General features: G+C 38.1%; 1 protein-coding gene across 1 annotated transcript in view; it reads left to right on the top strand.

Annotated features, from left to right (window-relative positions):
• Positions 1-8,690: 8,690 nt before the first annotated feature.
• RB1 (RB transcriptional corepressor 1) overlaps positions 8,691-25,271 on the top strand; it is a gene marked incomplete in the record, with an annotated part of 82,369 nt that continues 65,788 nt past the window's right edge. The window contains 10 exon segments of the mRNA XM_072409727.1: positions 8,691-8,955; positions 13,542-13,659; positions 16,485-16,597; positions 17,649-17,783; positions 19,077-19,115; positions 19,437-19,504; positions 21,291-21,401; positions 21,747-21,895; positions 23,227-23,304; positions 24,127-24,236. Coding sequence (XP_072265828.1) covers positions 8,882-8,955; positions 13,542-13,659; positions 16,485-16,597; positions 17,649-17,783; positions 19,077-19,115; positions 19,437-19,504; positions 21,291-21,401; positions 21,747-21,895; positions 23,227-23,304; positions 24,127-24,236 — 995 coding nt within the window.

Below are 25,271 nucleotides of genomic sequence, written 5' to 3'. Positions count from 1 at the left end.
GGAAGGACCTATTTAGATTACTCATACCATGTTTGTTACCCATACCATTCATACCGTGTTTGTTACCCCTAAATGCAAAAAGTTGGTAATGTGGCTGGGAACAGGAGATGATACTGGACTCGATGGAGTTGAATCAAGAGGGTATGATTTCCATTTCCCATGAGAATCCCAATTTGTGGATGTTGATTGCATTATTCCTTTGATTACCATGATAAAGTCATATGCCATGTAAGATCGGGTATAGCCATAATGTATGTAATGCATCTTTGGCAGTGTCCCCACTAAATGCTCCTGAACAGCTGATGTGTGAATGACTGAGTATGCATATGCCATTGGAGGGTTGGTCAGTTATCTGTGGTAAAACAAACAAACAAAAAAAACTTTTTGTGTTTTACTAGAATCCCCTGGTAGAAATGTGTTACCTGCCTTGCATTAAATGAAGGGAAGGTAAATGTTTTGTTAATGTGGTTGTTTAGTGTGGGAATGCTCCTTGCCGTGGATTCAACTTGAAATAGCCTTTTCAGATTATTTATTACACAGTGTTTATATAGCAACAACATAATGCGCAGCACTTTATAAAGTCCATGGTCATTTCACCAGCTGTCCCTCAAAGGCGCTCACAATTTAATGTCCCTACCATAGTCATATGTCTTTAATACAGTCTACACTGGGACCCAGTGCTGAAAAGGCTATAGTGCTGTAGCTGCAGCAAATACATTTTTTTTTTTTGTATGATGCAGTAAAAAGCAGACCCAACTTCTCTGCTGAACTGGTTCTATCATTTACCAGATTGGACTTGTCTACTAGCACTAGCATATAGATTTCTACTTGCATGGCTGAGACACACTGGTCTGTTCAGACAGCAGCATATAGAAGCAAAGATAAACTAGAGAGTATCCTATTCTCTGAATCATTACACAATGACGGATCTTCCATCGGGAATATATTGATATGAAGGGGGGGGGGGGGATGCAGTATGAAAAAAAGTCCTTTCTATGATTTTTAAATCTGTTGCAATGCCTCTCTTACCAGTCCAAACAAGCTTACTATTGCTTGAAATATGTGTCACTGCTAAAACATCTGCTAATCCAGGACAGATTTTTAAAATGATTTTATTAGAAGATATTAAAAATATTGGTGTACTACTCAAAATATAATTTTAAAAAACATTAAAAAAATTTTAAATAATATGAGCTTGGTGGCAAGTGGCCAGTTATGTGTACCAGGCACCCAGCCAGCCTCTCAGTCCCTTGCATAGCAACGTCTGCAGATTTGACTCCAGGCAGCAGTGAGCGTCCTCCCCGAGCCGGGGGGACCATAGCATATGAAAGGGGTAACCGCAGTGCCACTGCACCGCCAGTCTGAACACAGCCTTAAAGGGTGGTGAGCGGGCAAATTTATATTTGAGGCCCCACAGCGCACAGACAATTGGCCGTGCCCTAATGGTCAATGACATAGTAGTGGCCCCTGGTGGTCCCTAATATGCAAACCTAATTTGGTGACCCTGGAAATAGCCAATCACCACAATTTGTGCTTTTTATAAAGGGTAGATAACCCTTTGTTTTTGGTAAAGCCCCTCCCATTCTGTTATTAATGCCGCAGCGGTAATGGGAGTACCTAGCGAACAGACATGCACAGAGGGGAATTTTCTTTCATTGAGAAAAGATAGGTGTTAATCTCACACATACACAGTTTGCATTTATTTGTTTTTTTTTTTTTTTTACAAATACAGTGGCATATGTCATGGATCTGTGCAAGTAAAGGTGTCATTTTTTTTTAGTTTTGACTTTAGTTCCACTTAAATGAGAAAAAAACAACTTGTTATGTTCAGGGGGCTGAATTGCATTAAGTAGCAGCTCTTGTGGTCCCCTGTGTACCCTGAAAATGTTATGTTTGTACAACAATCGGTGTAGAGATATGAAGGTTTATACATTGGGAGTAATGACAGCAGCATGAGAGCTGTGTCTGTGTTCATAGACACAGCTCTCATGCTGCTGGTGTACCAGCGGTGGGATTATCTCACAGTATAAGGTGGGTGGAGAACAGCTGATCGCCGAGGTCTATAGAACATGCCCACTCTCCGGGAGCTCAGACTGAACTGACCGACAGCTCACTATACTATACTCTACAGCCAGGGCTGTGAATCAAATCCAGGAGGAAGACCTGGGCAGCACATGGGGAGAGGGATCCCTGTATGTATTGTCCAAGGGGGCAGCGGCTGGTCCTCTTAATTTTCCTTGGACTTGAAACGCCCCTTCCACACACATCTTCAGCGCTCACCGGCTCTAACCCTTCGCCACTCTTTCCAAAATGAAATTTAAAAAAATGACAGGAATTGGCCTTTAATGTCTTACTGCAATAGGTTTTGCATTCCTATACTATCCTATTCCTATAAGTCAATGGGAACGCAGATCCCAGTTAAAGCAGATCCCCAACTCAAACTTCTTTTTCTTAGTTTTGAATAAATGTAAATAGTTTTTGGGGTTTACAGAAGACCATAAGTAGTAACAGTAATACACAGAAACAGTCCCTAGCCAAGGAAAAAAAAGATAAGACCAAATAAATAAGACAGCCAAATCAAATGTAAAAGGTACATTTATAGCAGAGAACCCATGACTCAGGAGATATACCATTTTCATTTTCATTTTGTAAATAGTAGAAAGGTCAGGGCACTCCCTACAATGGCTTAAGGCCTCTTTCAGGGAAGGTGTTCATAATGTGGCAAAGTATGTCAAGAGGGACAGATACCAAAACAGGAAAACTGGGGAAGAAAATAAATACGGTAATCATAGGAGCATGTACGGTATTAGGAGAGAAAAGAAAAAGGACATCACATCCAAGAAGACGGGTCTGGAAAATAGTTAAGGGCATGTCCCAGGGGTGAGACATAATGGAGAACAGCCTAGTGGCTTTTCCAGAGGAAAGGAGCCAGTACCTATTAAATTAATCCAACATTGCCATCTCCTCTGTCTAAAACAACAGCCATTATTTTTTTAATAATTACATGTCTGTCATTGTATTTTACTTCCTTGGATTTCCAAGATCTAGCAATATCTTAATATTGTATTATATATATTACCACTGATCTCCTACTGAATGAGGAGCTCCAGAACTAGTACAAACCTATGTAGAAAGGCCACACAGCAATCAAGTGTCCTTCTCTGCAGTCTATTGCTGCTTGTTTAAGAAAACCAACTCTAATGGATCATTACAGAAATGCTTTAATACTTTTTTTTTTAAATGATTTTGGGTAGAGTTGAAGAAACTACTAGACAGATCAGGGGGTGTATGGAAAGTGCTTTTATGTCTAATAAAGGTAACAGAGGGCACCTTGTAAAGTCTGCCTTAGAACTTTTACAAGCTGAAATAAGTGTGCAGATTATTAACAGCAGCATTGTAATTATGAATTCTTCGAAGGTGCTTGGGTACAATTTTGCAAGACGTAAAGTTAATTTACAAGAGAATTTATTGCTATTAATAATCAGTGTTTCACTTTCATTTGTGATTGTTACTTTGGAACATTTTAATACATGCCATTTGTACTTTTATACTTTGAAATATACAAAAACATTGTCTCCTAGATTAGTGGAAAGTAGATGATATTTTATTACCACGTTGCTCACCCTTTGTCATATGCATAACAGGTAGTCATTTTAAAGTGCTGAAATTCTGAATATGTTTTTAAATCCAATAAAAGATCTCTTATTATAGTCTTTCCAGATTCAGAAAAACCTAGTGATTAGCTCTGTTTGACAGTTTTAGACAGGATTGCCGACCTCCTAGATAATAACAGAGGAGAAAGAGGCAAGGAATGCAATTACCCTGACAGCTAAGCTAGGAAATGTACAGAAAGAAAAAAGGGGAGGAAACTCTATGCAGGCCTCTTAAAAAAAAATATCACAGATAATACCACAAAGTAGAAGCTCACATACTTGTAAATGGACCTTGAAAAGACCCCTATTCAATGTCTTTGATTTAGCATTGATGTTATGTGAGATATTTAGGACATTCATTAAAATTTAAATTTTTTATGAATGATGTACAGCCATCGTAACCCCTAATCATCAGAAATTAAACAAAATCAGCATCTTCTCAAATTAAAGTGTATGTGAACAAGCTACTTATATTTTTCAGTCTTTTTGCTCTGTTAAAACGTTTTAATCGGGCAAAAAATACCTGAAATCCACATCCCTCTATGTTATGAGGAACAGGAGTAAGTCGTGTAGTCCTGCCTTGTTTCCGTTGTCCTGATACAGAAAGGCCATTGTCATCCTGGGACTACAAATGTGGAATTGTCTCATACAAGAAATTTCGCTTACCTGCAATATATTACATTTTGATTTAGGGTTTAGTTACACTTTTTGATATACAGTATTGGCTTTTGGGATCAAGCAATCTCCTCCCGATCCCTAACTATAGAATAACTATTAGGCTGTCCCTCAATCTTGAAGTAGCTCTGTCATCAGAAAAGTATATTGGCTATTGCTGACACTCTCCTTAGGGAATGTGAGTTACCTTACTGTGATACTTTGGCTTTAATGTATTCGTTCTGAAACATGAATAGGGAATGTGTAAATCTAACATGCATGTACAGCATGCTTATTTGAGTTTGTGACTGAAATGAAGCCAGACCAAACCAGCCAAATTACATGTTCAAAGATGGACCAGGAATAGTAGTACTCACACTTTTCTTATAACAATCAGATTTACAGAGTTAACTCTACCCACACCTAAACCCCAAAATTTAACCTAACAAAGAGCCCTACAACTTAATCCTCGAAATGAATTCATACAAGGCAAAACAAAAAGTTAGGTTAATTATTGGGCATGCGTAGAAGAAGCTTTCTTTCCCTGTAATTGGGAAAAAAATGCCAATTTCACACCATTTAATCTGCAATGAAATCAGCATTCTTTTTCACCATTTACGGCAGGCTACGTCATCCGATCTCATGCCTGTGGAGTCTGAGATTGGGTGATGTCGCCAAAAAAAAGGAAGAAGACAGAGGAAAATCACGGCGCCTGACGCTTCCTCCTCGCTGGGACCAAGGTGGATTCCAGAACGAGGTGGGACCCAAACAAGGTGAGCGCCAGATATCGGGGGCTCTGCAGAAGGAAAGGTGAGTGTGAGTTTTTTGTTTTTGGTTTAGTTCTGCATTACCACAAAAAGCAAAAACACAGCTCCAGATGCCAGTCTCTGCTTCAAATCAAATAATGAGCGAACATGGAAACTGTATACTGAGCTTTTTAGATCTTGTGGTGGGAAATGCTGTCTGACATTTTCCAGTAAAGGCCATCAAGCTGAGATTGGTATATATTGACAATGTTTGTTCATCTCATTAGATTATGAGCCCCTTTGAGGGACAGTTACTGATATGACAATGAACTTTGTAAAGTGCTGAGTAATATGTCGGTGATATAAAAATACTGGCTCATAATAATAGTAATTATTATTGGATTTGGGACTGGGTCACATGCTTATCAGAGACCTAGACATTATGAAGAACTCCAGCCAAAACTAGATTTGATTTTAGATTTTATTCCATTATAAAGCAGCATGCAGACATGAAATTTCTGTTGCTGGAAATTATGTATAATAAACAAGTGTTGTACACACAGCACTCTTCTGTTCTATGGAGAAGGGAAGAGTGGGAGGCATCCTGCTTTGACCCCCATAGAATAAGACAGTGGTCATCCCCGCATGGTTGTTTAGTGATCTGCCACTGCTAAACGATATTGGGGGACCACACATGCTAGTTTTTTGCCTGAGATGATCTTACCTCTTGGGTGATCATAATCTAGCTTTAAATGGTTGGTCAGTTGTTACAGTTTACAAAACTGGTATTTTTCTTGTGGAAAGTGAGATGTTACAATAAATGACTGTAGTGCCGGAGTAAAATATTCAGTGACTTTATTGTCATTTAAACAACAGGAAGTTGGTTAAGTCATTACAAGGTGATGTGTACATGTTCTAAATTGTCTCCATGTGTGTCATATGTTGCTTGTCCTCTTATTGTGGGAAGAGGAAACTGTGCAAAGATGGCCTCCAGGCAACAATAGCAGTGATATCTGTTAAATCGGGCAGGGGTTAGTTGCAAGATAACATACATATAAGGTTTCATTAAGGATTATATAACAAATGTTAGTATCTTTGCAAACTTTCTAGTAGTGATATCTCCAGTTCTATTTTAAAAAACCTTTTTTAGGACTAATTTTGAACATGTAACAGACCTATTTGCTCAATAATTATGCAGTTCCTGCATTCAACTTATCTTCAAAACCTACCAGACTATTTATGTCTAATTAAAATGAATAAATTGTCTTAAGGAACACTTTTTGACAAAGGTTTAGGTCAAATGGGGGACTCTGTAGTAGCAGCATTTTATTTGCAATTTTACTGAAATATGATTATAGATCTATGTTGAAGTAGGGTGAAAGCAGAGCATTTTCCACATTTTTATTACATAAACCTTGTTTTGCCCTTAAAAATAAAAAAATAAAAAACTTTTTAAGCAACATTCATGTTTAATCCTGCATTGGTTTTCTTCACCCTGCTATTGTGAATAATCTTCTGGGCTGAATAATAGACAGTTTTTAACCCATCTTCTATAATTTTAGGCTATCCTGCACATACCCTGGATGTGTACTCCGCTTAGGCTGAAAAACCTTGTAAGGTCAGAATTAGGTCTAAAACTGCTCACCAAACAGCTCAGCTGTTCCTAAATTCTGTCACTGTATATATTCTGAACAAGTGAACAGATGCTGTGAAAGTGTTACATCAGACATGATTTATGTAATGAAGTGATACCACCATCTATTAAGAAGGTCCTGCTCCTCCCTTGAACAGATGGGACACAAACCACAGCCACAGCACCCTGGAATAGGCTTCTCAGGTTCTCCTGAGCATGTGCCTTGAGTCAACTGTAAGTTTAGGTGTTTTAGGACGCAGTGATTCTCATTTTACTAAATTTCTTGGATGATTGTGTGGCTACACTGCTTTCTAAGGGCTAATTTCCACTGGCAGTAAGGTTGCGGTGCGTTTACTACTTCATCACACCAGGAAACGCTGCCGCATGGGGAGCTGCTACATGTAGCAGCGTCTCCCTGCGGTAGCCCCATAAGGAATGACTATGGGCTGCAGTGAGCTGTACTAGTACCACTCACTATTGCCAGCTGTTACATGTGCAGACATTGGTTCTTTTTGAACCAACACTACTGTGTGAGTGCTCCAAAGACTGGCAGGATGGCAGCCATGGGAAGTCTGTTTGAAGAAGAGGCCTTAGTTCTGTACCCTGGAATTCTGTCCCTGTTCTTTTCAAGGAAAAAAATCATTCTAATTTTATTCTAAGGCTATGGATACATATTAGATTTCTGTTGTCAGAAACAATCTTTCCTGATCATTTCCAGTGACGGGAGAATCAACCAGTGCTGTACACACAAGGCTGTTCAGTTCTATAGAGAGGGAAGGACGAGCAACTGGCAGCTCTCTGCTCTCATCACCCCTCAGCTGTTTACTGATCTGCCAGAAGGGTTTGGTGAACAATGTCTAGCATGTACACGTGCTGGATTTGTTGCTGGAAACCATGACAATCATTAGTCTCGGATGAAAATCACCTAGCGTGTGTACATAATCTATCTGTTTGCTATAGACTGGTGGCTCTAAAGTGTTATATGAATATTTATCCCAATTTGTAAAAATAATGACATAAAAATGTGAATTGTGTGAGCTCTATTGCTGGCAGCAGCATCCATTTATGGGCTCTGCACTCTGACCTGGGATGACATAAGCCCTGTGCATAAGCACGGAAATACGTTTATCATGTTTAAAGAGAAACTAAAGTGAAAACTGCCTAAAACAAAAAAAAAACCACTTACCTTCAATCCTGCAGGGCAGTCCGATCCATCCGGAGGTGTCTTCGGTTGTGTCCTGTGTCGTTCCGGCATCCATCCCCGAGCCGGCGCGCTGGGTTCCTACATCACCTGACCCAGGCGCGAGATCAGGTGATGTAAAATGTAAAAAAAAACTTGTCGATCTCACTGTGCATGCGTGAAATTGGCAATTTTGTTTTTCCCGAAAAGGCTCCTTCTACTCTTGCCCAAGATGCTCAGGCATGTGCAGAAGGAGCCCCAAGAGCCTCTCGGGATGCGTGAGGTAGATATCCCGGGTGGCTTTGCACTTCCATTCATTCTCTTTCGCCTAGGCAGTCAAGATTTAGGGGGTGATGCTGCACCTTTTTTTTTTTAAAAAGGATGTTGCACTTTACAAAAAAAAAAAAAAACAGCAAAAGAGTTTAGGTATGCCTTATTGTTTGTAAACAAGCAGGTAATATGGTTTTATTGCAGAAAAGACACAATGTATGTCTGTTCTGCAATGTATTAAAAAATTGTCCCCTGACAAATGTTTCATAACACAGGTCTACTTTATTGTAAAGAGATCTAGAACTCTGAGAAGTAGATCAGTAATGGCAATGTTCATATTTCTTTCAAAACAGACTGTGTATAACAATGATTGATATATGGACAGGTGCAGTTCACAAGACTGTATGTTGCCAGGATTAAACATGGATGCTGCATACTAAGCTGCATCCATCCTCTCTTCCGCCCATAGTTGAAACGTCGCTACAGTCGCATGGCAACAAGAGGCGGAAGTCATTTTTTTTATTCATTTTCCCGCGGTTAGACTGTAAACTGTGTCTGGGAGAAGGGGGAGGAGAGTCCACCCAGAAGCCGCTCTGGCGCAGTGTACAGCGGGGAATTAAGCGGAACCTGTCCGGTCATTGGCATAGAGCTGTTCTGGGAGCAGTGTAATACAAAGCGGGGGGGTTATACGGAGGGCACACAGGACTGAGCACCACACCGAGCTAAAGTGCTGCTGCCCAGTACAATGCCACCTAAGAGCCCCAGGAGAGGGACCCCCAGCCGGCCTCAGGAGGAGAAGCCCCCCAGCGAGCCGGGCGGGTGAGTGTGAGAGGGGGGACTTTGTGTTTTCTGTCACGTCATTCCCTTCACAGCTACAGGAATGGGGATAAAGTGTACCTGTCACTTCCATCAGCATGTGTGGTGGTGAGGGAAGATTTCTGCAACCTGTCAGTGTGCCAGGAGCTGATATGATAATAGACACCGATGAATCGTATGGATCTATACCGTCATCATATACAGAAATGAATATATAAATAAACATATAAGTGTGTAAATATAAAATCAGAAGTCACCCGGTGCCCAATTATCAGATTCTCCCCCATATGTGGCCTGATAATGACAATATGACATTGCGCTGTTCACACAATGACATAACGGGATTGATGTTTAGCTGGCGGAATTGACCTTGACATATGACCTATGGATAGGGGTCACGGCACGATGGCCTCCACCTAATGCACGTTTCCTGCTGGATTTGGTGGTGATTCTTTGTTTACATCTAGTGCAACCTTACCATTATCACAACCAAGGTAACCCCATAGCAAAAAATACAATATTTTTAGCACTCCTGATTTGTGCACCCAAATGAGATCTGGGTGCAGTCATGTCATGCTTCTTAACTCAGAATTTTCACTTTGGATAAAAGGGTGCAGCACCGCCCCCTTAATTCTCAATCGCCAAGGCGATCAAGAATGGATGGGAGCGCAGAGCCTCCCGGGATACCAATGTCATGCATCCCAGGAGGCTCCTGGGTGTTTCTTCTGCACATTACTAAGATGATTGGGCAGCAATTTCATCAATAGGGAAAAAATTGCTGATCTCACACATGCGCAGTGGGGTCAGCAAGTTTTTTTTTTTTTTACCAATCTACGTCACCCAATCTCGCGCCTGTGCAGTGCGAGATCGTGTGACGTGGGAAGAAGAACAGTGAAGAAGAGAGGAGATGATGGCGGCGCCTGGTGCTCAATTTGTGCCGGTCTGAAGACCGATACCGGGACGACTAGGCACTGGATGGAAGATACCTCCCGACCGATAGACTGATCTGGGGGATTGAAGCTAAGTGATTTTTTTATTATTTTGGATCATGCGCAGAAGGAGACTTTTCATGAAAAGGGAAAAACCTGCTGATCTCACGCATAGGCTGTGAGATCTGCAAGTTTTTTCCCCAAACTACGTTACCCAATCTCGTGCCTGCATCCGGTGACACGAGAAGAAGAACCCAGAAGAAAAGGCGAGCATGGCGGCGCTCGGAGACGGATACTGCGGCGACACGGGACCCGATGAAAGAAACCTCCGGATCGATCGAGTTTTGGGCACTCGAGTTTGGGCACTTGAGTTTCCTTTTTTTTTTCTTCTAAAAACAGGAAACTACTGTTCATTTTTTTGTTTTTCCATTCATCTTATTCATCTCCTTATATCTTAGCATTATTTTTTTTTCTCTCTCTTTTAACGGTTGTCAGTTAGACGAAGCGCAATAGGAATCTGACAGCTTGGGGAACTAAATGTAAAATAAAAAACTGAGACCAGGTTTGTTCCTAATTGCAGATGGGACAGATGTCACTTCTGCAATAAAGTAAATATACCTGACCACAAGTTTTTATTTTCAATCACCTCTCCTGGCTCCAGCTTAGGCGCTGTGATCTTCCACTGCTTCTCTTTTGGGTATCGGATCTTCAGGGTAAATCCTGTATAGTCCCAGCTAAGGTTATTTAGAAAAGAAAATTGCAAACAAGCAGATGAGCAGGTTTGTATCGCAGAAGGAGCAGACAATGTCTTTTCTATAAAAAAAAAAGCCCACCTGTTGCAGTTTTGTAAACTAAAATTCCACTTTAAGAATTTGAGATCAGGCAAGGTTTTATTGCAGAAAGGGATAATCGATACACCTTTCTCCTCTAAACTAAATTAAAATTTCTGAGCAAATTCAGATGGCCCAAGAGAAGAAGAAAAAGGATGGTGGCACCTGCGATGGAAGGGTGACAGGTGAGTATAGACAGGGTCTAGTTCTGTTTTAATGCCCTATAGAAACAAAGCATGTAGAAAAACACATGATGTGGAAAATAAAACTATATATATATATATATATATGTATGTTTAATAAACATTTAGGCATACATCCTAACACTGATTTAGTTGAAATGGTAAACATGAATGAACACAGTGTACATAAAATAAACATACAGAACTGGTAAAACATTCTCATTTTTGACACATATACTATATTTTATAGTGTGATAGATGTGATAAATCAAACATTTACATGTTATCTTCCTTTGTGATCCTTAATTGTTGATTGCAGAATCCCCGCCTATTTCATAGTCTGTCCATCTCATAAATGTGCTTTAGGGTTTTACCAGTCTCTACATCTTTATTCCGCTATGCTTTTTAAAACTCTGTATAAGGTATAATTTAAAGGCCATCATGTCATAGATCAGAAATCCCTTGCACTTACTGGCGGGTTCCAGCAGATATCTTCAAGTGGATCTAAACATTAAAAAAAAAATGTGGACAGGCGATGTCCCTTCTGCAGTAAAAAAACTTTGCTGCAAATTTTTACATACACTCATGTATTCTTGCTTCACCTGAGCATCTTCTGGGTTTTGGTCCTTGTCCATCCTTATTGACCAGGCTGAAATTATGTAACTCCCACACTTTGCACGGAATCAATTCTCAGTTGTCAGGATAATGCTGAAATACCCAGCATCATGCGCAGCTCAGTGTATATTAAAAAAAAAAAAAAAAAAAACGTTGAACAAGCAGGTAAATGGGTTTTAATGTAGTATGGACCTGAGAGGGTGATAAACAACCTGTCTGCTCGCAATTTATCAAATTTAATTTGTAGTTCCGCTTTAGGGTCATCCAACATATGATTTCTTTATTACAGTTGTTTTTTTCCTACTAACTATTAGGAATAAAAGGGGTCATCAGGTAATACATTTTTTAGAATGTCTGATGTGCAGCAAAGTTCTAAAACATTCATGGAAAGGTTGGCTGCTGTTTCTGCACAGGACAGGTTACTGAGTTTGTGCAGAGTGGGGCATTTCCTGCTCATCAACATACTTCTCATGTAAATTCCAATATGATTTGTATACATTGACATTGCATGTTTATTTTTCGCTATGTGTTAATTCTTCAAGAATGATGTTTGCAAAACGAAAATGACTGTGCACAATGTTTCACCTGGCAAAACAGAAGATAAACACCTACTGGTTTTGGGTTGACTATTTTAAATGACTGTTTATGATTTTATATACAATTTAAAAGTTGTATAATATTATTTTGTGATTACTTTCAAGAATGTTAAGCTGAACTCTGGAGCAGTACAAGCCCACTGTGTGCAAATGCACATGGCTTTGCAAACCAAGTAATTACCATAAAATAGAAATCATCTCTGTATGGCACACATCCTCTGCAGAGAGTGGAGCTGTGAGTGCAGAAAATTAAAACAGAACTAAAGCTCTATCAGAGAAGCTGGAATGATCTTGGGCCATATTGGTCTGTATGGAATCAGAGAATAGGTTATACAAGTAAAACAATAAGCGAGTCAGAACCATGAGGAACATAGGGGAATAATGAGGTATCAAAATTCTCTGATTACCAACTAATCCAGGGTGGCTATATCTTCATAAAGCCATTTTTTGTCCTAAAACATAACCACCATTTCCTTCTGTTTCACCTGTACAACACTTGGGGTACCTGACCACCAAGCACTTGCCATTGTCTGCTTTTGAGTTGTGAAAACAAAGGTTGGGAGGCTCATGTGGCATTTGTTGCATCCTTTTGGTTTACGGAGCAATAGTCTTTTGAAATGCCTCTGCCAAGCTGCAGGTACAACATTTGGTAAATCCCAATCCAAAACTGGTACAGTTGGGGCAGTTCAACCAAATATAAATTAAAGAACACATAGAGCCACAGCACAGCCATTTGGCTAATCTATGGGACAACTTATATAGTAGCACAGAAGCACCAGAGGGTAATGTAAGGTAATATTGGGTACCCTGCGCATTCAGGGGGAGAATTATGAAGGGAAAGGATGCCTTACCCAAAACGATCCTTTCTGCAGGTTTGGATGTGGTGCTTAAACTAGGGGTTCGGAAACCATTCTAAAGCTGAGACTTGTAATGAAGAGAAGGTACAGAAGGAATTTATTTCAACCACAAACTTCCTATAATTTTATCTGTTTTTAATGTATTTCATGAATGGTACTTACCAATAAACACTTCCTTGGACATTCAAAGGCTCTGAGGCTGCTTCTGAATGCTGCCATCGTGAATCAGATGTCTGGAGGCCTAACAGACTCAAGTGACAATCTGTTGTCCTTTTTCCCCAGCTGCTACTTAAATGTAGGGAGTTAAGGGAAGGGGTGTATGATATTGGCTAGCACAGTGATTAATCAGATTCTCGTAAGAGTACAGAGAGCTTTAATGTGGAAGGAAGGAGAAGTTTTATTAGGAAAATAATTTTTTGAGACAGTCAGCAGGCTAACAAGCAAGTTCAGAAGCTAACTGAAAGCAAATAAAATATTGTAATCACAAGGAAAATACTGCAAGTAGGCATTTATTAAAATTTATGTTCAGTATAAGCAGGTGACATCTTTTAATCATCTGACTTTTTTTTCCTCCCATCAGAAATGAAAGTAGTGATCCAGTCTTTTCCTCACTGTGTAAGCAACTGAATGTATCTGAAATGGTGAGAGGTCGTGCTTGGCAGACATATGAGAAATTGTTTTCTTCAGATCAGTCATTGGTAAGTGTTATTAGGTTATCTTTTTTTAATTGCAGGTTATTTTGGGATTTAAAAAAAACAAAATTACAAAACCTGACATTAAATAGTTTAGTGTGTCAGCAAACATTTCCTGGTCATTTTCATATGTACTAATGTGATTTTTTTCCCAGCGTTCATTGAAGGACACAGGCTAAAACTCGGGTGGGTGTTTTACCAGTTTAGGCTTAGTCTACATGGACGGTTTCCCCAGCGTTTACCCTGAGGCTTTAAAAGCCCAAGTTTGAAATTCCTATTCATTCTAATGGGCTAATCTACACCAGGACGTTTCCTTGAGAAACACTCCATGCAACGTTTATAAAATTAAACCGCAGGTAAACGCATCCACTGATTTTAATAGGGGCATTTCTGCACCTTTATAAGTGCTTGAAACGCAAAGGCGGGAAACCGCGGATAGACATGCATAAACGTTGTCAAGTGTCAAGGCCAGCTTTAAAAAGTGCATAAAAACGCATCAGTAGGAATGTTTACATGCGTTTTTAAAAACGTCCGTGTAGACCCAGTCTTAGGAGGTTCAAACAAGTAATAGTGGGCACTTTATAAGCCCTAAATCCTTGCTTTTTTTTAGCAGAAGCCTTTCCAGGGATAGTCTCTGCAAAGGATGACATGCCAAACCACTAAATTTCTGAGGCCATCAAATTAGTTCCCTTCTGCTTTCACCTGCAGTTATGATCTAGCACCACAGACAGACAGTTTGGGAATGTTGCAGAGAGTACTTTACTATTTTCTCTGTCTAAAAGGTACAGTTAGGTTCATAAGTATTTGGACAGAGACAACTTTTTTTCTAATTTTGGTTCAGTACATTACCACAGTTAACTTTAAATGAAAGAACTCGTAACCGTATGTAGTTGCTGTACCAGAGGTGTTCTTCAGGAGCCAGGATTCTGGGATTAAACCTAATGAAAAGTGACAGTGAAATAGGCCAGACCTATTGAAGGTGTCGTTGAGATACTAAACCTAGTTGACCTGTCCACCCTAATAGTAAAGTTGTTGTGTTGGGCTACAGAAGATCTGCAAAACACGTTTTCTATCATTAGCATCTTGATCAGTAGAATCTCTCTTAGATCACCTTTTCTTAGTTTCTTGGTGCATATTACTCCTGTGTCACTTCCAAGAGGACATTAGAAAAAGTAGGAAACGCCATAGTGTATAAAATAACCTGATCTCTTGCCTTAACAAAAAGATAATTCTCTCTGAATGAAAGCTACAGCATCTTGCCTGCCAGATCCAAATTACTCTTGTCTGGGGTAAAGTCTGTAATTTATAATTTCTTTGCCTTGTCGCTGAGTTTTTATGGGCTCTTTCAGACACCTGAGTCAAAAAAATGAGTTATTTTCTCACCTGACTTACTGGATTTTGCGGACAATCAAGTCAAGTGACTCAATCAAGAGACAAGTATATTTGTCATGATGTGCTTGATTCATCATCTAGTGCTATTTTTTTTTGTGCTTTCCATTCCCTTAGGCTCTGGTCCTGCACCAGCTTTCAAAATTTTTCTTTTTTAAGAAATGCCTGCCGAAATTGTTAGCACCTTCAAACAGTCCTCTCCAGATTTACTTGGCCCTGGAGCTGTATGTCTTTTTGTCTTCAGACAATGTCTTATTACCATGAAGGTCTGCCCCCACTTACTTTACCAATGTGGGGGCTCTTTTACTGTTCCCAGGTATTTGACTCTAGAACATCTCCTTGGTGCCTAGATTTGAGAACTTGTTTCTGCTTGTTACAAAATAAAGCACATATTGGCTCCTTTCAACAATTGTATTGCTATCACTTTCCCTCTTTTACACCAGTGATCTGTGAACCTGACCTGTTTAGCAATGCAATGTTCAAGGCCTCAGTTCACAAGGATGGTTTTCAGGATTCCATAGATGTTTAGGATGGATATCTTCACATTCACCTTGGCCACTAATGCCTTTTGTGATTTGTAATTTGCTTACTACCATATTTTGCCCTAGCCTTCCTACTGGCCACAACTCCCAAATGTTATAGCGGTCATGAGGGTGTGTGTAAGTCTTCCTGTAAATGGGCAGAGAGATTAACTGAGAGATGACTTTGTTCTTTTGTTATGGTGGGAAAAAAACACAGTTCCAACACTTTTACAGACTTGATTTGTAAAATTCTCAAAGATCAATATCTTACCATGAGTATTTGATGCTTACACTGTAAGTGCAAATGTCATCCTGATCATCCAAAATGATTTTGTCTTGGGATTCCAAGTGGTACTCCCAGGTGTTTTAGATATAGAATAAAGTGGACCTATCACCAAAATTTTTACTTTACATAAAACGCTACACAGCCCTGTTATGTAAAGTACAAAGAGTTTTATATTTTTTTTGAAAGGGAAAAAAAAGGGTGAAGCCCCTCACCTTCTGTATGGGAGTGCAGATCCTCCTGGGATGCTCCGATCAGGCATGCCATGTGGCTCCTGGCTTCCCCTTCTGCGCATACCCCATCTCGGGCATGGGCAGAAAAGGCATTTTACTACATTATGGCGAAAGAAATGCCGATCTCACGCATGCCCAGTGAGATTGGCACTCTGTTTTCCCTTTACAGCAGGCTACACCACCCAATCATGCGCCTGTGCAGTGTGAGATTGGGTGACATAGCTAGAAGAAAAAAGAAGATGGATCAAGATGGCACTGGATTCCAGGACGGCGCAGTACCCAGTTTAGATCTGCTTTAAGTACCATGTCCTGACTGTTTACCCTGTGTCCCTACGCATGTTAAACTCTGCTGCTTTTTATTTTACCATTGATTTGTAAATAATTTCAGTTCTGTTTTCTTGGCAGAGGGACAACATGAAGAAAATGGAATCTTTGGGCCTTTGTCTCTTTATTGCTGCAGTTAACGCTGATGAAATGACATTCACTTTTACAGAACTTGTAAAGGCTGTAGATATAAGGTAAATATTACTTATAAAACACATAGTATCTAGGGAAAAATCTGGCTTCTGATTTTTTTACGCTGTACATAGGTAAAAATCTGAAGAAATAATAAATATTTACTCAATTGACACAGCATAGAAAGCGGCATTATGACCTGCTGTAAAAGTGTGGATGGATATTTTAAGTGATAATTAACCTTACAAATCAAAACTTTGAAAATGACTTGAAGTTTGACCAAAGGAAATGGAGCATTCAGCTGTACTCATTATTTGGTATGTGTTAAGGGGGACCATTTCAAAAGTATTATAAGGCCAAGGGAAGGCCATGCTACCTGTTAGGAACTGTATGTAATTTTCCAAATATCTAATACATGACTTTACCAAATTAAATTAAAAAAAATGTATTCTAAGCAGGTTACAATAGCAGTGTGAGGTACATAAATGGAAATATAGAACATAAAGAGTAAGATTTTTTGTCTGTGACTCTTCCAAACAAGGAAAGGTGTATAATTTAATAAGTTAAGTCTCCAGTAAATTTCCGAGTCAGAGGCAGGAAATTTGCCATAACCAAGTAGGCAAGTACAATTATTTTCCATTGGAATACAACATAGCTTGCATTCGTACTGGTTAGGGAATATCACTGCCAGTATTTTGGTCCTTGAGGGATAAAGGGAAGTTAATATCAAATATATTGTAAATCAGTTTATCTTCATACAGGGGTGTGTAAAAATGCAAAAAGTCAACCTACAATGAGACTGTGGATTTGCAAGTATTTGCATGTCCATAATACGTTGTAGACAAGTTTTAAATACTCCCACACTAAGCTCTGTAGCTGCAGACACTGTGGAGTAAACTATCTTCACATTTCAAAGAGGAGGCTCTGAAATTCTCTAAACCCGCTTGGCTTTCCCATTCCCAGAACTGACTTGGCATTCTTCTCGTCTTCTTGATGAGGCTAATATTATAGCTTTTCAAGTTATAGGATTTACTGGTATTTGTTTTTTTTTGTTTTTCAAAGAAGTGTTCACCTTTTTGCATTTATTTTTTTGTTTACTTTATTTATTCACAGTGTCAGTAAATGTTTTAGTCTTCTAAAACAAATGGATATCAACATGGATAACCTGAGTACCAAAGTTGACAGTGCTGTAATGAAGCTCAAGAAAAAGTATGAAACTATGTGTCACCTGTACCAAAAATTTCAAAGGTAAATATTAATTGAAAAATGATCATATTTATGGTAGACATTGTATTTATGTGTGAAAGTAGTACAGGTTGACAATCGAAAATCCGGCCATCGATAATCATGATCCTTCAGTTTCCCTGCATGAATTTTGGATCGCATTTTCAAAACTGCATTACAAAACAGGTACTGCATTACACTGTTTGGCCACTAATGTTTTTATGGCGCTGTTCTGCAGAAACAGCTGTTAGGTCTTGCTTTCTAAACTAAATACACGTTGATACGTCCCTGCTGCCTGCTCCCAGGAACTGTGCCAGATGTCCGCTGTGCTGCAAGAGGAAGACTGGTCTGTGTGTAGAGGTAAGTATAAAAAAAAAAGGTCCTGAGGTTGCCGGGTTTTTGAATGTCAGCCTGTAATATATTAGGTATTTGTATCCTTTAAGGTGGTAAGCAAATTAACTACCATAGAACGTGACAGATTTTTTTTACATACTGAGAAATTATATTACTAAGACTTAATCAACTATGCACATTACTGTTTGACGTTTTATAATGACCCCTTGATCTACAATCTACTAATAATATTTTACAAGTTAGATAAAATTACCCAGTCCATTGCACAAGTTGAAATGTTTAAATCTATAGGGCTTAGTAAATTTATTATAGTGAATAAGGACTCTTTTTATTATACTACCTAATGTCAATAAAAGAGAAAAATAACTTACTTTTGTTATCCTAAGATAAGTATTCTCTTTGTGTTTTTTTGTAATTGGTTTCAGGCATGAATAATGTAAAATAGCTGAATGAGTGAATTTATCCACAAAATTATTTGTACCACTTTTACTTACAAGATCAGTGTATTTAAAGTGAGCCTCTGTATGCACCATCCTATTTGCAGTTTGTTTTATATCCTGTTTTTTTATAACTGTTAGTGACCTCTAGTGGTAAACTTTCTTTACAGCAGTTCTTCTCTGCATTGGCATAAAGCTTTTGTATGTATCGGCAGAACTTATTATTTCAACACAGCTTGCTACTCTTGTCAAATTGCTTCCCAAAACCTGGCCCTGTTATCACTTGTATGGTTGCCATCATCTTTACTATTATGCAGATAGTATCTTGCTGTTGACTTGTTTTTGAAATATAATGTTATGGGGATTTGTACAAGAAGCAGGACACTAATTCAGGGAGAATATGCAATTTTTTTCTCTGTTCTCTCTTGATTTTATTTCATTTTTTTATGAAATGTTTTATGTTTATTTTGCAGCTTAGGTTGTGTGTTTGTATGCCAATTATAATTTTATTTTCTGTGCCTTTCAGTACGCTAAACGACATATTTTTGAAGGAGCCAAATACAGAGTAAGTTTTGTATCTTTTAAAAAAAATAAAACAGAAGATTATGATAACTTGTAGATACATCCTAATTTTGTCTATAAAACAGAATTTATAAGGAGTTTAAAGAAAAAAAAACATGTTCTAAATTCCTGAACAGTCATTTAATAAAGAAAAAAACTGTGTGTAGTCTGTGTCCCCATTGATGTATTCCAACACACAGTACTCTCGTATTTACACTGATCATTCATTTATTTATTCATTTATTATCCATTAATTTTATTTATTGATCATTGTAGGGTAGTTAAAAGATTGTATTAAAATTTTTTTTTTTTTTTTGGCACAAAGGAATGCTCCTGACTCTCACCGTAAGGCTGTTCTTGAGGGCTCATGGACAATGTTTCTTTTGGCAAAAGGTAGCAATTCCTTAATGCTGAACATGTAAAAAAGCCTTTCTGATTAGTTAGTTTATATTTTGTTCCTTTGTAAATATTGTTGAAGCCACAGCACATGTTCAGATAATCTGTTGGGAGTAAATAGCTAAAGTCTGTATATAAAAAGTACATTTTTGTTAATAAAATTTAGTTTTTTCTATATCAGTGTTTATTTAAATCTGAAATATTTACTTACTTGGTTCAGAATTGGTCATCAGACGTGCCATAGACTACCTGCTTACCTCTAAGTGTAGACATGTGTACACATATGGTGGAGGCTATTATCACGTTTTTTACATATATAACTGACATATCCCACATTGCTTTACAAAGCCAAAATCATGTCGCACCTTTTAGAGGAGTGCACAACCCAATATTCTGACTAGATTCTGTCTATGGCTAATTTTGGGGGGGAAACCAGTTGACGTACCAGTATGTGAGAAATTCCCAGTGCCCAGAAAAAACCCACACTAGCAAGAGGGGGGGGGGGCATACAAACTCCATGCATATAGAATCCTGGCACCCTTTCAGTTTGCAGGCAACTCCAATATTTTGGCAGAGGACTACAAAACGGCATGTTACTAGGTTGGGAAAGGCTAGGGCATAAGTTGCATCTCTTTACTGTAAGTTTGTATTATTCTTTCCTTACATTACTAGAAAGTTTCTATAACCTAAATAACTAGGGTGCATGACATACCACCTTAGCAGAATGTGGGTTGGGTGTTTTGCTGCAGCAGTTCCCCTTTATTTTACATACAAATTCACAACTGGGCTTTTCTTGGCAGGGCTGTACTTGCAAGTTAGGTTTATGTAAGCTACACAAAGGTGTTGCTCCTAGGATTGAATTTCTCTTGGTTGTTTATATTAAGTCAAAGACCTGCCACATACTAACTGGTTTTGATAGAGGAATCAACCATTACCGGACAGGTTGAATTCATGCATGGTGAACAGTGTCTTTTGTTTACATCATTTAGAACATATGCATTCATTTTTCACCTACTAAATGCATCTGCAGCTGAACATGATCCTTAAATGTGTGCAATGGTGAATAGTTCTCACGAATTTAAATATAGTTGCAAAATACCTGTTGTTTTTTTGTGCTACTGCTACAAAGTGATACTTTGAGCAGTTAAACTTGCTTCACTTTACCAAATAAATTCCTTAATAGCCCAAAACAACATAAATCCACAAAATGTATTTGCCTACACAGTTATTTATTGCTAATAAATAATAACTAATGGTGACATCACTATTCTTCTTTAACTTTTGCTGAATCCTGCACAAAGGAAAAGTTTTACACTAATTACTGCACTGATCTGGAATAAATACAAAAAAGATTTCAGTTTTTCTATGTCCAATAGACCAAGGGCTTATACTCCTAATTTCCTTTTGTAAACACAGTTTTTATGTTTGGTAATGAGCACACCAGTTGCCTTGGTCTGTGGAAAATATTGCTGTCAGCCGTTATGAATGTTCTTTCTTCTCAACCATACCTCTGGAGTATTAAAGTCAGAAGGTCAGCATGACAGCCAGGCAGCTTTTTAGAATTGTGCCTGCACAACTGATTTCCATGTTCATATGTTGTAAAACATTGCTCATTTAGCATTGTTCAAAAGTAAACATTTAGACTGTTTTGTTTGTAATTGTTATAATATTGTAGTTGTAAACATATGTAAACATACCTTGCTGTCCAAACATGCTAGAAAAGCATTGGCTTATGACTAACAAACTAGTATTTAATTATTAATGTATTTATTTTTTCTTTAAGGAAAAGTTTTACGGATGGATGATGACCTCATAATCTCTTTCCAGTTGTTGCTGTGTGTTTTGGAATATTTTATCAAGAGATCGCCATCTGATATTCTAAAAGAACCTTACAGTATGTCATAACATAACATTGTCATTCTTTGTAAATTGTTGGTCAAAAGTTGGTAACATCAAAAGGTTTATGAAAGCCGAGTAGCAGAGCTTGATGGGTTACTTCATGCTGTGGGAAATTTGGGTCAAATTCTACTGAATTTGTTTCCTTTCCACTGCAACAATGAAAACAGCATTGCAGTTTGATGACTATGTGCTGATTTGATTTTGCATGCACATGTTAAAGTCACCAGTGGGGTAAAATTTGCACTTTCCGACAACATTTTATACCTGTGTATAGCCATCTTTATGTGGGTTTTGCTTTTAGTAGGTATTGAAATATGTCTTGCAATTTTTTTGTATACAGAGAGCTCTGTGAGTGCATTGTCTGCAAATGGACCAACCCGTACACCTCGACGTGGTCAGATCAGAAATACTCGTACGTCCCGGCAGTCTGAAACAGACCTCAGAATTATAGAGGCTCTTTGTAAGGCTAACGAATGTCCTATTGATGAGGTAATCATTTTCCTGTTTTTGCTTTTGGCAGAGAAACTATAAACTATTCTCTCTTGAAATATAAAGGGCTAGAGACTGTTATTTCTTCTAACACAAACCTGTAGAATGTAGACTACTCACTAGGAGGGGGATGCTGTCAAAGTAGAGCACCATGTCTAATGGTGGTTCCCAAAGTATGTTGTGATATATATTTTTATATTGCACTAAGCATGTGAACAGTGGATTTGTTTAAAGAAAATATGCTTTAAGACTTTGCACAGGTTTAGTATAATCTATGTGAAGGAACTGGAAATTTACATGACTTATTTCAAAAGAGCATCTTACTGATAATCATTCAAAGAGTATTTGTTATTGTGACAGTGAATCTGTCAGGTGATCTAAGTGTGGTGTCAAAACTTTGTGGTGCTTGTATTGATGCTTTCTAATCTTCTTAATCTTGCCCAGATACAGTTTCTGTGGTTGATAAGCTACATGTAAGAATGGAGGTGGTATTGGGCAGTTGAGTACTGAGCTTTGACCACTAAAAAATGATGAAATGTTGGTTTATTAAGGACCAACTTAATGGTAAAGGGCCGCCACATAGTTGACAAGGTGAGAGCTGCTGGAAACTGTCCAGGAACTTCTGTTACTACAGTTTGTTTGAGCTTAGCCTAACTTTTGACAAAAGACTTTGATTTGTTTTTCCCCCTAGCCTAAAATGCCCATTTTCTTGTTAAAAATCTCCTACTCTCCATATGGCTCCAACTCTTAAGGTGCGTACACACTTCCAATTTTTATCGTTCAAAACGAACGACGAACGATCGATTGGGCAAAAAATCGTTCGTAAAAAAGTAACCAACGACGCCGACGAACGAGGAAAGTCGCTGGAAACGAACGAGCGGACTGGCGGATCGGATTGGACGGCGATCGTTGAACATCGTTCATGTGTACGGTCGTTCGTTGATCGTCCATGGTCTGAGCATGCGTAATGAACGAACGTTCGTTCACTTTCCTGTCGTGCACATAGTTTCTCTATCGCTCAAACGATCGTATCTATTGTGTGTACAATATCTACGAACGATCGTGTCGTTATCTCTATGTGCAGGATCGGTGCTATACGATCGTTCGTAGATATCGTGCAGGATCGTTCGTCGTTCGTTTTCCAACGATAATAATTGGAAGTGTGTACGTAGCTTTAGTCTCTCGAGTTATGAAATAAAAAACAAAGCTTTTTTTACTGTATTTTACTGTATTTTTTTCCTTTTTATTAGAACATTTTAACATGCTTCTTGCTCTTGCTTAAGACATATTTGTCTGAACACTGTATTAATTTAAAAAATTCAATTTTTTAGGTGAAAAACGTTTAATTCTCCAGTTTTATTGACTTCTTAGAATCTAATGGAATATCTTCCATGGACGGTCTCCCAAAGGTATCTTTGTAAATTTTTTATGTTAAACTAGGCATATTTGCTCCCTCCACAAATATTTTAGCTTTTCTTTAAGATGCCATAATTATAAAAAGAAGTGTAAAGTGTTTTTTCTGTGGACAAAAGAACTTGTACCAAGTCAGCTTTCAGCTTTATCCTGAACTGGGATAAAGCTGCAGTATGACCTCCTTCCTGTTGGCTTCTTATTGTGCAGTGTTGCTCTGACTGCCTGTAATCTGCAGTGCAGGACAGTGACCCTTTATTTACACATGCAGTAATGGGAGTGTGCATTACAGGCTAATATTTTTTTTTTTTTTTTTTATGGGAATGTTCCTCTTTCACCAAATATCAGAGATTCCCCTTAAAAAATCTGCACTGGCCAATCAGCTTTTTCCCATAAGGAAATAGCTAGTACTTAAGTATTACTGCTTGATTGGACTAGATGAAAATAATGATATTTTATTATCCAACCTAAAAATTTTGTGGGTGCATGAGAATTCCTACCTGCAGTCCAGTACAGTTAAATGAAAATCTTTGCTGTTACCTAGGACCTGATTTCTTGAGACCAGATTCTCATTTTGATTCTTTATTGTGGGCCTGAATTAAAAACTTTATAAAAAATGCAGATCGTTGTGGTGTAAGTTGGTGACTGTGGCATAGTTATCAGTAAATCTAGATGTGTTTAAATGTAATTTTTACTAAGTGACCTATTTTTTCAAACCTTTGGAAAAAAATCTGCTGTTCAGCATATGTAGTTTATTTGTTTGCTTTTCTATTTTGTGTAATATATTTCTAATGCATTTTACCAATGCAATTGTTTCTTAGGTTGATGTAATTTCAAAACAGTATGAAGAAGTTTATCAGAAAAACAAAGACATTGACGCAAGGCTATTTTTGCAAAATGATGCAACTTTAAAAGTTGATATCCATGAAAGGTAACATATGAACCTTGATTTTGAGCAATACAGCTAAAATAAGCTTTGGTTAAAACCTTTAACACTAATTATTGTTTTATTGTATGCACTATTAGTGATGTAAAGTAGCAGAGAAAAAAATCTGCATATTTTCTTTGTATTGTCAGGATAAGCAATGGTACTGGATTTACTGTGCGTTAGTTGTGCCGGATAATAGGCCAGAACTCAAAATAAGTAGCTCAAACTTGGTAGCTTAGTTTTACGTTCATATATTGTAAACTGACTTTGAATGTTTTAAGTTCTTATACAATATTAAATAAGAACCTTTTGCCACCCCTACCCTCTGGAATGGTCTTCCACGTCCTATTCAGCTTGCTCCTACTTTCTGCTCATTTAAAACAGCACTCAAAATCCATCCTTTCAAACTTGCCTACCCATCTTCTTCTATCTCTTAAACCCTCATTACCTGCCCACTATTCCATATCCCTCCTATTTTGTGTTACTTCCCCTACCTCCTGGATAGCAAGCTGTTCTGCACAGGGTCCTCTCTTCCTCCTGTGACACTGTCTGTATCTGTCTGTCATTTGCAACCCCTATTTAATGTACAGCACTGCGTAATATGTTGGCACCATATAAATCCTGTTTATTAATAATAATAATAATAATAATATAAATAATAAAATGTATAATTTATTTGTGCAATGCCTTACATCTATCTGTAAGTAAATCACATTTTAAATGATGTATTTGCTATTATTTATAGTAAAACAGGAATTTGCATTAATCTAATAGCTGACCATTATTGACCATTTGTCTGAAAACTATTGGTTGTGCAGCTAAAATATATTTTGTCATATTTAGATTTATAATCATCTGGTTCTTAGCAGGCCTTGAAATTAGGTAAATACTACCTTAGATGAACATAATTTATTTGTCAAACAGAATGAAATAAGTCCATCATTCTAAAGAACAGTGATCCCAAGCACACCAGCAAATCCTTCAACAGAATGGCAGAGACATATTTGGCAAATAATGACTCTGTGGAATCAGTTATGT

This window comes from Pyxicephalus adspersus, chromosome 1 (assembly GCF_032062135.1).
Source record: "Pyxicephalus adspersus chromosome 1, UCB_Pads_2.0, whole genome shotgun sequence".
Taxonomy (NCBI): Eukaryota; Metazoa; Chordata; class Amphibia; order Anura; family Pyxicephalidae; genus Pyxicephalus; species Pyxicephalus adspersus.
This window is presented reverse-complemented; position numbering and strand designations above follow the sequence as displayed.